This window comes from Homarus americanus, unplaced genomic scaffold (genome assembly GCF_018991925.1).
Source record: "Homarus americanus isolate GMGI-L3 unplaced genomic scaffold, GMGI_Hamer_2.0 scaffold56333, whole genome shotgun sequence".
NCBI classification, from domain to species: Eukaryota; Metazoa; Arthropoda; class Malacostraca; order Decapoda; family Nephropidae; genus Homarus; species Homarus americanus.
This window is the reverse complement of record NW_024734940.1, coordinates 13,150,169-13,165,077: the sequence shown is the minus strand read 5'-3', so window position 1 is coordinate 13,165,077 and position 14,909 is coordinate 13,150,169. Positions and strand designations below refer to the sequence as shown.

The window sequence follows — 14,909 nt, the reverse complement described above, 5'->3', positions numbered from 1 at the left end:
ACACTAACCTCTGAATCAGCAGACAGGCAGAGTGTGAGGCAGTCTTCTCACACCTCCTAGCAACAGTTGCCAGGCTGTACTACCACCCTAGCAATGAGGCACATACCTGCCATAGCAGACAAAATTGGGGTGAGATAAGAGCAGTAAGAGATACTTGCAAATTAAAAAAATTGACGGGAGCGTGGTACACCATTAACATGAAAATAAAATCAGGGGTTCAGTAAACAAGGCGGAAGGTGTGCGGGAACCCGGGAAATGAGAAATTTCCACTTCTTGGACATTTTGTCCTGACCAGCAGTGGTGCCAGACCAGTGATTGCCAGATAATCAATGGTCAACCTATACTGTCTCAGGGTGTCAAAAGGAAAGGGCAAGTGACCCCATCTTTCCCATGAAAAAGAACTTCTTTTAGTGGCATTTAGGTTGCCTTATTTTTTATTACATATAGCCTGTATGCAGTATTCCTCTATAAATTTATGAGGCCAAAACGTTTATTTTCTGGCATTTTGGATCACATGAAGATTAGCCCAGCTTATTTCACTTGATGATTCAACACTAATCCTACTTGGGAGGTTAGGTTAGCTCCAGGGTAGTTTATCTTTAGGTGAATGAAGCTGAGGCTAATCTTCTTGTTACTCGTTATTTAACTTTAATGATTTTCATTTTATTTTTTAAGCCATTTTTATTTTTTCAGCAATTTTGAATTTTGATCAGATTACACGAGTTGGTGAATTTAGTGAATGTTAATTACACAGACCAATCTTGATCACACTTCTGGAGTAATTTACCTCAGCGATGTAACGTTGGTCTTGATTAGAAGATGAGTGAATGTGAGAAGGTAATAAGATTAATGTGGATGTAGTATAGACAGAGGACACAGCGGTAGAGAGAGTGAGGTTTGAGGGTAGAGGGAGAGTTTAGAAAAGCTTTGAGGATTTTCATTGGTAAACTGAACATCATCCAAAGAATCACCAACAGATTACCTGAAGATATGATAATAAGATGTACAGGTAGTAGAAGAGGAGATGTAAATCTTTTTTTGTTTTTCTCACAACAGAAGTGTGCTGAAGTGACTGGATAATGAGAAGGCCATTCGAGTATCTTTTCATCTTGAAGGCTAGATAAGTTGTACGAGTCAACACAGATTGAGAAGACTATTAGAAATATACTCGCACATCTGTAGAGCCACAAAATAACTCAAGACTAAAATTTGAACAGCACTGTGGACAGGTACAAAGGGCATGATGTCAGCAATGCCAGTTGTAACTCTTGAACTGAATGCAAATTAGTGTGAGGGTATACTTAGAAGCCACTTACAACTCAGGAAATGGAATTGACCCTTAAACAGCTGTCATTATCAGTGGAAGTCAAATGTAGGGATGTTCCTTGCATTCCATTTTTGCTCATATAGGGATTAGAGTTTGCAATCCTTAGGGGACTAATACTGTACCATTTTTTCAGATATAGTCATTCATCATACCATAGAGATAGTTTAGTACTGCAGTTGGAATAACATTTAAAACTGATTGATATACAGTAGATCAGGACTGCTATTTTACACACCAGATTGAGGAGTTTTTTAATTTTACTATTAGTTCTAATAAGGAATGCAATACTGTAAAGAGAAACACATACTACCTGATGTGAAAATTGCTTTGTACAATTTAGATATAAAGGTACAGTACAGTTATTTGAAGCATCAAAAGTGTGCAGTATTGACAAATTTTGGAAATGTAATAAATGTTAAGTGGTGTTTGACAGTGAGTGTGACTTCAAGAAACATTTAACATATAATAGAAGAGGCAACATGAATGAATCATATAATTTTGAGTGTTCTGTCTGTGGTCAGGAGTTTAAAGAAGATCTTTTGAAGAATCATTTACTCTACCACATAAAAGAAAGAGCCAAGCCCAGCACTGATGAGGAAGAGAATTCTAAGGAACAGAATCGGATCCTTGTTAAAAAGTGTGAATCTTTTGATGACAAGCTATTTGAGTGTTTGACATGTGGTGCTAAATTTAAACATAGAGGGTATTTTAAAAAGCACTTGATCCAACACACACAGAAATTAGAAGACAAGAGTGAAAAGATAAGTCAGTCACAAGAGGAATTATGTGAGGTTCCCAAACCAAATAAAATGAGAAAGTACACTTGTTCTGCTTGCTTTAAGACTTTCAGCTCCTTGGACAAATTAAGGCGCCATACATTAATTCATACTGGCCAAAATTATTTTACGTGTGACTTGTGTGGCAAAGCATTTAGCAGGAAAGATTACCTTAATTGCCATATGACTTTCTGTTTGCAAAAAAACATCAAATTTGTACAGTGTTCTGTGTGTTCTCAAGAATTTGAAAGCGAATTCCAACTTTGTAATCATATGTCTCTACATCCTCAAGAAATGAATCCTGGGCCTGGCTCTAAGCAAGAAAAGGAGGTGAAAATATTGGCCCACAAGAAGGATAAGCCCTCAGGGACTTTGGAGTGTTGTGACAAAGGTGGGAATCAAAGTCTTTTAAACTACCAAAATAGGAAATGCCAAGAAAGTGATAATGACAACCTGGAAAGTGAAAGAGATTTAATTATGACTCGAATACCTGCTCTGCCAGTGGGTAAACCAAACGGGGGAATAACTAAACAAGAAACATCTTCAAGTACTCCTCTTTCTCCTCACAAAACTGCAACACAGTCGAAGCGAAAGTTTGAAGAGTGCTTTGTCTGTGGTCGTGTTTATAAGCACCGAGGCCATTTATATCTTCATTTGAGAACACACTTCAACGAAAATAAAGATGACAATACCTGTGAATATAAGGATGATGATTCACTTGCCACATGTTCTCCGAAAGAAAAACTCAGGACACGTGTGAACCATAAAGTCTCCAGGAAAACTCGTAGGCGTCTTATGCTGAACGAATATAGATACCGTTGTCAAGAGTGCCCAAAACAGTTTAAGTTTCCAGGTGGACTGAGGAGGCACTTGATCACCCACAGCACACAGAGACCCTTCAAGTGTGATGACTGTGGAAAAACATGCAAGAGGGAAGACAATTTACGGATTCACATGATTAAATGTTATAAAAGGAGTGGAAAGTCTTTCTCATATTATAGACGTAAAGTAGATGGCTTCCGATACCTACCAGTATTGTTAAAGTGCCGTGTTTGTGACAAGAAATTCAGAAGTAGGAAATATTATAATGAACATATTGCTCTACACTCGGAAGAAAATTCTGATGAGAACCTCGGAGAAACTAAAATCAAAGTTGGAATAGATGAATGTGACCAACTGGCAGTACTTCCTAAACATGAAGTATCTAATTTTGAGGATGATACGGAAGCTAAGCCCACTGATACTTCAAGTGTAAAGGAAACAGTCCTATTCTCAAACGATAGAAAATCAAGCAACATCACTTGTAACCCTGTGGAACAATTGGATGCTTGCACTAATCAAGGTTCTCAGAAAACATTAATCTTAAAAAAAGGTAATAATGAATCTGACATACCAATGCACGATAGGAAAAAATCCTTGAAGAGCAATGACTGTGAAAAAAAACCAGACAGAAACTGGCAACAGAATCATCCTCAAGCCACATCAAGTGTTACACCACCCAATGCTTGTGCGTTTTGCGACAAGACATTCATACGTAAAGGTAATCTTGAACGTCATAGACACACCCACCACCCAGAGAAGTTACCAGAGAGTTCAGAATGTGACAAACATTTTAAAGTCAAAAGACAGAAGGGAAAACATGTTCCTCAAAACACACATGTAGACAATGATTTACAGCAAAATGTGAAAAGCCGTACAAGCAAGAGGATAGCATTATCTGTACCTCTAAAACCTATAAGTAATTCAAAGGAAAAGGAAGTGAATGGCCCAAGAATGAATACTTCAAGAAGATCTTCAGACAGTAAAGGTATTGAGATACAAAATTTTGTCACTTCATCAGATGCAGCTCCATCATCTAGCAACTATAGGAGAATCCATGCTTGTCATGAGTGTGACAAAGTGTTTAGGACAAAGGCTATTGCTATACAACATATGGTTACTCACACAAGAGAAAAATCCATGTGTTGTTCAAGAGAAAAATCCATGTGTTGTTCTGAGTGTGGAAAACGTTTAAAAAACAAACTTTCTCTGGAGCAACACATGGCTCTTCATGCAGGTTACAAATGGAAGATTTGTGTTAGATGTAAGAAGGCATTTTTGTCAAAGCCCACCAATAAACCGGCGTGTTCCAAGTGTGAAATTAAATTGCAGTTTAAAGGAAAACAGGTCAGAGGTACAAGAAAGAAACAGCTTAAGAAAAATTTTTGTAGCAAGCCTCGGACAGTACTTCTTGGAGAAGAGAAACCCAGCAAACTGAAAACTGTGGGTGAGAAGGCCGATGAGGAGAAAGTGACTCCTCGAAGAGGTTGGGAATTTGAGGGCTTTGATAATTGTAATAAAATTTTGTGTGATAGTAGCCAAATCTTTCCCTGTAAAAATGAAAGTAATGATTTAGAAAAACAAAATGTGAATCAAACAGATTTAAAGATTAAGGATGAGTCAGGTGACATAAGAGTAGAGATTTGCTTGGATTGTTCAAATGATGACATGGACGACCTTCAACCAAATCATCCTGAGAACATTTTGAACAGTTCTGACTCCAAAGAATCTCTTTCAGAAAATAATAAAGAACTCAGATTAGTTTCTCATTCCACTGATAAACGTCTGATGCCTATTAACTCTTTCCCGATGACACGTAACAGAGTGATCTCGCCATCACAAAACTCAAGAAATTTAAATACTGATACAGTTCAAACACCATCACCAACGATGAACAATTGGAAATTTAACTGTAAATCTTCACAAGTAGCAGTCAACATAGATTCTTGTAGTCCTCCACTAGTGGAAGACACTGATGAAGCAAGATTGTCAAAAGTGACGAGTAATGAAGATACTTGTGTTCAAGCATCACCACCGAGCAGTAGTCAGGCACATTGTAAACCATCCCTAGAGAAAAAAGTAGAGACTGGTTGCTCATACTCTTCTGAGGTGAACAGTATGGAGGGTTATCTTCAGTCCCCACCAGAGATGCAAAAACAGGTCTTTCCTCAAAATACACCTTGTACAATTAAAGAGAACAAATGTCAAAAATACCTATCAAAAGTCTATGGGAAGATTTCCCCTAAACTCATGCCAGTTATGAGCAACAAAACAATTTATCCAAGATGTTCCCCAGAGATAAATATTGTCAACTTATATCCAACAATATTACCCAAGACAGACCCTGTCAAGATTTGCCCACAATCCTCAACAGAAACTAACTTTACAAATACCAGAACTTGTATTTACCTAAAATTCATACCAAAGACATCTGATGTTAAAGTTAACTCTGAATCCTTGACAGACAAGATTAGTGAGAATATTGGTTCAAAGTCATCATCAGAGATGCCCAGTGTAAAGACAGGTTCAAATTTTACACGAGAAAAGATGCATGTAAAGTCTTATCCACCTATCTTACCAAAGATAAGCAATTTGAAAACGCCAGAAGGATCATCAGCTGGGATGTCAACAAGTTTTAATCCAGAATTTATTAATTTAGAGACGTTTGAAAAACCTGAGCCTGAAATGAAAAATGTGAAGTTCTTTTTTTATCGAACAAAATCCCAGACAAGGTGTAGTGATCCCAAAACATCTAGTGAATTTGTAAAAGCTCATACTAATTCTTCAGTGGCATTGACCACTTCTACGTCTTCCTCACCGTCAGAATACACAATGAATGTTCTGTCGAAGCCCTTGGTATCAGCACACACTTCAGAAATAATTAAATATGTATCACCAAGCCCCACAAAGATATCTGTTAAGTCTTCTTCAGCCAGCACCACACATGCTAATTCCATACCACAAGCCAGTTTTGCATCAACCATAGTTAACACTTCTCCAATACCCACCAGTATAAATATTTTTCCTCTCAGACTCTTTTCATCACCTAGCACTGTGAAAAGCTCTAGTAATGTCTCTTTAGCACCCAAAAATAATACAGGACATGCCAACTCTCCACAGGGAGTAAACAGTGTAAGGAGTAATGCTAAGTGCTCTCCAACTGTTTTAAGTACTACAGACACTAAAGGTATTAGCAGCTCCTGTAGCACTACAAAGACTTATTCAAACCCCTCATTAGTAATTTGTTTAAAGAGGATAGATGGTAACTCCTCAACAGAAAACATGAAGAGAATGTGCTATTTTCGATCTTTGGCAGCAGACAAGGAAATGTTTTGTGATGAGCCACCATTACAAGCAGCAAACTCACTTGGTAACTCAATTTCTGATAATACTGATCCCATGAAGGCACAAGATAGAGGAAATGTAAGAGTGTGTTATGATGCCGAGGAGGAATATGACCGAGCATTACTAGAATTGGGAAGACCAATCATGACGGAACCTTTCAGAAAACAACTAATTTGAAAGGAAACGCCCAGGCACACGAGGAAATAGAATGATTATCAAAGTTTTTTGTTCCTAATGTGAATTTGCAAGAAATGTTTCAGTTTACCTACGGAATAAATCTTTTGGTGTTTCTACAATATACATAATCATCATTAGCTATCTTCTGTGTTTATTAATCAATGACATTACTGCAGAGGATGGCAGAATATTATTTACTGACAAGATATGGACACTCCTGTTAAGTTCACATAATACTGTTGTGTTGTTATTATACCATGTAGTCTGTAAACAGTTTTGTCTTGTTTTGTTTTGGTATAAATTCCTTTGTTTCCTTTAATTCATTGATTTTATACTCTCATCTACTTATGGTTTTCAGACTTGTTTCCATTGGGGTGTACAGTACTGAGTGAAAGTTTTAATTGGCACAGAATTGAGAGAAATATTTGTAATGTCTTTTCGGCACAACACGCTCAATTTGTTTGGTGGCAGGAGTGGACGAGGTTGGAGCCAAGCTGTAGGCGGACAGTAATTAATCATTCTGTCCAAAAATGCTTTAGATTCACGAACCTGAAACTCGGGGTTCAGGGTGTGAAGTGTCAGGACTTTTGTGGGTGACTATATTACATTATGAAATGCAAGAAGATATCATGATCCTGACATAATTGTTTTGGTGTTAAAAAGAATTAACCTTTCCTTTTGATTCATTGATTTATGCTTTTCCTAATCATATTTTAGTACAGTTAACCCTCTATCCAATTCATGTAATAGCTACAGTACTTTTACCTGTACTACCTATTTTGTAATGTAACAATAGTGCACTGCAAGCAACCTTCTTAAGTCTTCAGACAATACACAATTTGGTTTCATCATTCTTTGAAAAATACTGTACGGTTTACATTCTTATACAGTAATTTAAGTTGCAACCATGAAAAAATTGGGTGATCTAAGTAGGTTCAGATAAAACTTTTGTTATTATTATTCACTTAAAACAATATAAATAGTATTAAGAAATTATAGAGAAACAAACAGAACAACAGAATATGGGGAAAAATCTTTACTTACCATAAACATAAAGTAGTAGTTCCTCTCTTCCAGCCAAATAAAGGTATACTGAGGATGCTGCTCGTGTCCACTCACTTAGACCTAAAACAAAGCGTGGGAACACCAGACGTATTTAAATGTCTCGCTTGAAAATGAGCTCGCCTGTTGACGTTGGCCACAGTTTATGAATTGTCGTAATGTGATGTACAGACCGATACAACTCGAGATTTTTCTAAAACTGCATAGGAATGTTCTGTCACTTTAGCTTTGTAGGGCTGTTTTAAACTTGAGGACTGTTTTCACTTCCACGGCTTGTGCTGGTAGACTGTTCCATAGGTCTACCACCCTCTGTGTGAAGTAGTACAGGCAATCCTCAGTACTAATGTCTGCTGCCACCAACCTTATACTTTATTAGCGTGCAGCCACCGATCAGTGAAACACAGGAATTCAGACACATTATTGTATCCATTGGACCTTTATTTAATTGCTGAAGTTATTTCATAATTACTTGTGTACTGTATTTTATTTTACAGTTACTGTATTATTATTACTTGAAATATAAATTTTTTCATTTATATTTTAATAACTGCATTTATTAATGTATTTATTTATTTATACAGTATTTATTTTTGTTTTCACATGTATTTTGGTATCAATTAATTATTTATATCTATTTTGCAAACACATTTTCAGGAACACAGCAAGTTAGTATACTGGGAACTGCCTATACTGTACATGCACTTCCTTATATTAGTCCTGTGTGATACCTTAGTGAGCCTGAAGTTGTGTTGGTGGTGTATGACATCACAAAAATTCATTTAGGTTTATGTCTTCCTTCCCTTTCATGTCACTTGACCAAACACCTTAAACAATCCATATACTGTATAACACATCCACTGGTAAACTTAATGTGAGCAAGTTTGTCAGACAAGATTTTCTCTCCATAAACCATGTTGTGGTGAATTGGAGACTGTGCTCTATTAGGTGTTGGATGATGGGTTACCTCAAATTGTTCTCAAAGAGTTTGCATATACTGTACTGTATAGTATGTGATGTTAGGCTGATTGACCTATAGTTTTCTGCTGAATTTTTTCCTAACCTTCATGTATATTGGATGACGTTAGTTCATTTCAAATCCACAGGGTCTTTTCAAAATTTGATTAGGATTATTTACATCATTGCAAAATACTGTAGTATATAATAATTTGTGTATGGTATAATTTTTTTGTTTTGTTTTGCTCCTATAATAAAGTACAGTACATCTATATTATCAATCCATTATTTTAATTTTTTTCTGCTTTCCCTATTCTGTGGGGATGACTATGAGATCTTTAATTGAATAGGTTTAGTGTTGTCTAAGCTACAAACAAGATCAGGTCACACGTAATGGTCACAGGATACTGATCACCCTTGGATGACACCAGCAGGAAACCATGAGTGATGAGCTCAGATATATAGAGACAGTGAGGGATAGTTTATCGTATCTGAGTACATGAGGGCCAAGGTATGACTGACCCTCCTCTTATCATACTACAAGTGGAACACCAATGTCCCACAAGGAAGATAGATCTGTGTCATTGAATTCCAGTTAAAAAGCAAATCATTCAAGAAGTTTTACAGTAAAGGGGACGGTGTGATTCAATTTTATTCCTTCTACACGTATTTACATTACATGCTTTCAAGATAAACTCACTCAATTATTGTTTCCGTGTACAAGTTTTTTACATGGACTCATGCCCCCCGCCTCCACCAGTTTGGGGACCATTGATATTGTACATGATGTTGAAATACAGTGAGCTACTCTTACACACAATTAGATCACCCAGGAAAAATTCATAATACCAAGAACTAGAAAAAAAACTTACTTTGATAAACACTTCAGGTCACCAAGAGAAACACAGACGTGGGCAGATATACTGAAATAAAAAATACAAATCCAGAAGTGTTAAAACAAGATAAAGGAACTGAATATGACAAGGATATCAAGACAATACTAAATTCTATAAGTTTGAAAAAGCAACTACAGTAATGGCTACAGCTAATAATGGTAGGTGGCAGGAAGTAACATGGCTACTGCCTACTCGGGTTGCCAATATAGGTGCTATAATAACCCGTGTGTTTTTTTCTACTTCTTAATAACTATACCAGTAATATATAATATGTACAATGAAAGAAAAGTCGTGTCGTGGAATTTGGTGAAAACATATGCCGAAGAGCTAAACTTTTGGTGCGCTCTGCCTTGTGGTAGGCGGTTCTCATAATGTTACACGAGTTATATTTAATCTCTGGACAAAACAGCGACACAACTTTTGTCTTTGATTGTACATAGCAAAAATGAATCTCAGATGCACAGTAATGTAGATTAATGACAAAATGGTAAATTAAAGAACACATTTTGGATTTTTCAATGAAATACTGTACAGTATGTCATAAACTTTTAATTAATTTTATACGGCAATATTTCACTGAGTGGTATATTTTAATTTAATCAGTTACAAATTATATTTAACGATCATAAAAATCCTTCACTAACATATTATGCCAAGTTTTTGACACTCCTGTACTGCTGACAACTGAGCATCTGGTCTGAATTAGCCTACACACACTCAGTTTTGTTTATACAGACATCTATTCTTGCAGCACTTGTTTTAACAGAGAGTAAACAGTCTGTGTAATGTTCAGTTTTGTTTCAGCAGACGAGTTTGACCATGTGTAGCAGGTTTAATTCCTTCTTTCTGTCTATATAATTTTAACATGTTTATTCCAAACTCATTCTGTCTATAATGTATATCTTTTAAGGAAATTTTACTGGGCAACAAAGAGGTGGCTTTACTATTTACAAAACAAAACTATTTTTAGGTCAAAAATAAGAACTGCAAATCCAACACATGTGCAATTGTGCATAGAACATTAATATGTTAGAATGACCTCCTGGGACACCCTGTATACTCCCATAAGCAGGTCATTACAAGCACTACCAAAGGATCAAATATTATACAGCTCTCATGAATTATACAATTATTTTTATGTACCCTCCATTTATGCAAGTAAATCACTGTAGGTGCACGTGATCTAGGTATATGCTGATAACCACAAGGAAAGAAGAAAACACGAAAGCACTTGGGAACTTCGTGTTTTCTTCTTTCCTTGTGGTTATCAGCATGTACCCTCCATTGCGTACCATAATCCCTATCGGTACTATATTCTAACAGCAAATTAGGGAATACCATAACATTTATTTTATTAATTATTTAAAGTTTATAGGCCTATTAGAATTTAAGTATTACGAGAATAAATTTAATACCCTGTAATAAACTTAATCCAATCCTTAACACTTCATTCATCAGCTCTTTCCTAAAGTAATTGTTAGTTCATCTCAAATATGATTCAGGAAATGCATTTGTTTGTTCTTATCAGTCGAGGGAATACTGCAATGTAAAGGTAAAATTATATTGCAGTCCTGGGGTTATAGTAATCTAATATGGTTATCATTTCTCCAAACTTTTGTAAGCTATTTATCCATTGTGGAAAGCAGAGAATCCCTCCATGAGAATTGATAATCCATTATCATCCATCACACACCCGTAGTGACTTGACTCAGGAATTTGTGATAAAGCTATGTACAATACCATGAAACTTTACTCTATTTCTAAATAAAGCATTGCTATTGGCCAATATTAACAATCTGTATATTTTCATTGGATGACAGCAGTCAAAATGTTTAAAACCCTCACTCTTTAGAGAAGAAGCAAGGGTATATCAGATAGAGCCTTATGGTCCAAGAGTAAAATGGCCACAGTTCTTTCTCTTTCAATATCACCGTCCCAAGGAGACGTTTGACTGTACATCTTTAACTCGCTCCCTGTCTTTTTTTAATTCTATCATGATAGTGACACGTGGGAATACCACCAAGAGATTCAAGTTATCTCATTTTCAGTTTCCTGTCACTATACAGTACTGTATGTGAGACCTAACTTTTTTGTTTTTATTATTTTCAATATGACTAGTACCATGACTTTGTGCATAATTATACTATACTGAATATGAAAGTTGGTATTGGGAGACTTTTTTGTTGACTGGCATTACACCACTCTCTCAACACAATGTTCCCCGCGAGATGATGCAGACACCTCTGCATTGACGAAATAGCCAGAGGGTATATGAAGGTTATCTGATATTACCGGATACACTTGTTATTCAACAACTACCCTGGCTGTCATCAGCATCAACATTTAAGTCAGTGTGAGGCACCAGTGCCAGCCAATTAGCCATCAGCATTTGTGTGTGTGACACGGGTAATCCTACACAGGCAAAAGGCTTTAAGAGTTGAAGATGGTTCGTGGACTGCGTATCTTCTTGTGGGTGGCCACACTCAGTGCTACACTCACCCCAGTCTTCTGCGCTGTTGCAATTGAATACGCCAACAACCCAGGTAAGCAAGTTACTGATCAAACAGGCTCCAGTTCTAACCTAAACCAGCCACTAAGATTGGAGCAGCATGATTAGGTTAGGTTGGGACATCTAAGACTGGTGCCCATATGACCAACTATCAGTACAGTAGGCATATTTCTGTCTATACATTACAGTAATCTCAATCTTGTTTAGACAGTGATAACAAGAGTTTTAATGTATACAATCACAAAATTGGTTTTATTGTAATAAAAAATCTGGTTATAAAATTCCAGAATCTTTGGTGTTATTTTGCCAGGTTTTGGGTTTTCAAGTTCTATAGTTGGTCAAGTGTTGAAGGAACACCTAAAATAACCACGTCCTTCTGATAGAGGAACTGGGGACCAGAGATTTTGCCTAAAATCTCAGAAGTTGTTATCGACCTGCTGATCAAGGAGCCAGGGTCCAGAGAGGTCAAGGGGTACCCCTATTTTTGGGCTGAAATATGGCTTTTGTCCAAAATCATAGAAGAGGTCATCCTCAATCTGCTCAAGGATCCTTTGGAGGATTTCTGGTCCAAAAAAGGTATTTTGTCTGTAATGCCAGCAAAAGTCATCCTCTACCTGCTGATCGAGGATCCAGCATTCAGAAAACCCTTGGAGGAATTTGGGGATGAACAAAAATTTACCAAAAATCTCATCAGATGTTGCCCTCAACCTTTTAATCAAGGATCTATGGTCCACAGATGCCAAGAGATACCCCTTGACCTGTTGATCAAGTATATAGGTCCAGAGGGTTTTCAGGCTGAAAAATGGATTTTGCCCAAAATCTTAGCAGCGGTCATCCTCAACCTTCTGATAAAGGATCCAGGATTTGGGGGCCAAAAACTATTTTTCCCATATCTCCACAGTCCAGAGATGCCATCACTGATGGGGAAATTTACTAAAATTCAGAACATAAGACCTGGTGAGTGTAACAACACTTTCTTTTTTGACTGGACCAACATGCTCACATCACACTATTAGACTAACACACCACAGGGTTTATCCCCCATTAATAGATGTTGGTGACTGCTGTGTAATAAACCAAAACAGGTTAAACTACCATATTATCAAAATGTTACCAGGTTCTCAATACCTACCCCACTAATTATACAGTATTACTGTATTATGACACGTTTAACCAATTGAGTCCATACATCATTCAGTTAGTGTGTGTCATTACATATATTTGAGTATGAGTAAGTCTAGTCGGTGTGTTTCTGCTATAGATATGCCAGGGAACTGTCTGCTAAAGGAAAGCAGAATCAGTGTGCCAAGTGGGACCACCTGGGAACTGCCTGACCAGTGTGTCAGGGTCTCCTGTGGTGGAAAAGGCAGCAACATGTATATCCGCTACACTGGGTGAGTATTTGTTGCTGTTTACTAACTTTAATCATGCTCTATTTCTCGACCTAAGTCCTTGGCTCTTTGTCAGGCATGTATGGGGTGAAGGATGAACAATACAGTACATAGGTGCAAAACATAACCATGGACACAAAGGGTGGAGCAGACAACACTTGGGGGCAACAGTGGAGCAGACAACACTTAATAAGCTATCTTTCAGTAACCTATTTTATCTATCTCTCCTGCAGGTGTGGTCTGGTGGACGCTCAATTTCCATGTTCCATAGTTCAAGACATGTCCAAGCCCCATCCAAAATGCTGCCCTGATATATTCTGCCCTAAAACAAAGAACTAATTACCCCTTAAGTAAAACTTTATCTGTAGTGTCAAAAAACCAGTGGTCAGCCTGTGTCAAATAACCAGTGGTCAGCTTGTGTCAAATAACCAGTGGTCAGCTTGTGTCAAATAACCAGTGGTCAGCCTGTGTCAAATAACCAGTGTTCAGCCTGTGTCAAATAACCAGTGGTCAGCTTGTGTCAAATAACCAGTGGTCAGCTTGTGTCAAATAACCAGTGGTCAGCCTGTGTCAAATAACCAGTGGTCAGCCTGTGTCAAATAACCAGTGTTCAGCCTGTGTCAAATAACCAGTGGTCAGCCTGTGTCAAATAACCAGTGGTCAGCCTGTGTCAAATAACCAGTGTTCAGCCTGTGTCAAATAACCAGTGGTCAGCCTGTGTCAAATAACCAGTGGTCAGCCTGTGTCAAATAACCAGTGGTCAGCCTGTGTCAAATAACCAGTCTCTATGTTTTTACTTAAGTCACCAATAAAGTTCAGTTAATTTTATATAATATTTTGACATCCTTGGACACCATATTACCAGAGTTGAGAAAAATCCATATCTTTGATTTAAAAATATATTCCCAATACAATACTTCATTCTACTGCACATGGGTCGCACACTGGGACAACACACTCTTGAAACATCCTTACTTGGACACATGATGTTGGGGCCCCATGAAAGCCAAAACTACCAATGGAGATCTATATAGGCAAGGGTTCTCCAGGACACCAAAGGTAAGAGATGAAAGTACCAGTATATATGCTTAATTGTGTGATAAAGAGATGGTCAAGATACATATAGGTTATGATTTCTAGAATGATGTGGGAGAGAAGGGATTAGAATAGTCACAAAGTTTTAGCAAAAGAGGAGAAAAATCATGATGATCTTCTACTTAACGGGACTTGTGTGGAGTAAAGATGGGAAGATGGAGAATGTTGTGACTGGAATGAAAAGATATAGGCAGTCACTTGGAGGAAGCCCAGTTTCCATATTGAACCTCACTAACCTGTCTTGTCCAACAATAACAAGCAGTCAGCATGTTACCCAGTAATGGAGTCCAAGTGCTTTTCTTATGCGTAAAGTCTGTGTTGATATTTACTCCTTAAACTGGATAGAAGACAAAGTTAAGGTTGTGACAGCCTCCATCCTCCACTCCAGAACCAAAACTCTGCATAGAAAGAGGATTTTCCTGCAGTCAAAGGCAACAATAATGAGTCACAAAGGAAACAGTACGATGCAATTCCTAGATGTCATGAAACCACACAACTTAACCTCCTTATTCCCAGTACCCAACCTACCTCAAGCAACACGTAGATACCCAGTCTACA

General features: G+C 37.4%; 1 protein-coding gene across 2 annotated transcripts; it reads left to right on the top strand.

The window, feature by feature from the left end:
* Positions 1-1,212: 1,212 nt before the first annotated feature.
* On the top strand, positions 1,213-14,084 carry LOC121870699. 2 transcript variants are annotated; one of them, XM_042372652.1, is made up of 3 exons: positions 1,213-11,899; positions 13,127-13,259; positions 13,490-14,084. In XM_042372652.1, the coding sequence occupies exon 1, from the start codon at positions 1,807-1,809 to the stop codon at positions 6,442-6,444; it is 4,638 nt and encodes a 1,545-aa protein (XP_042228586.1). In that variant the 5' UTR covers positions 1,213-1,806; the 3' UTR covers positions 6,445-11,899; positions 13,127-13,259; positions 13,490-14,084. The 2 variants fall into 2 exon arrangements, with proteins under 2 accessions (XP_042228586.1, XP_042228587.1); XM_042372653.1 differs by lacking the exon at positions 13,127-13,259.
* Positions 14,085-14,909: the final 825 nt, after the last annotated feature.

Bases quoted from the DNA above. Each gene is read 5' to 3' on its own strand.
- LOC121870699 (XM_042372653.1), top strand. From the start codon at position 1,807: ATGAATGAATCATATAATTTTGAGTGTTCTGTCTGTGGTCAGGAGTTT.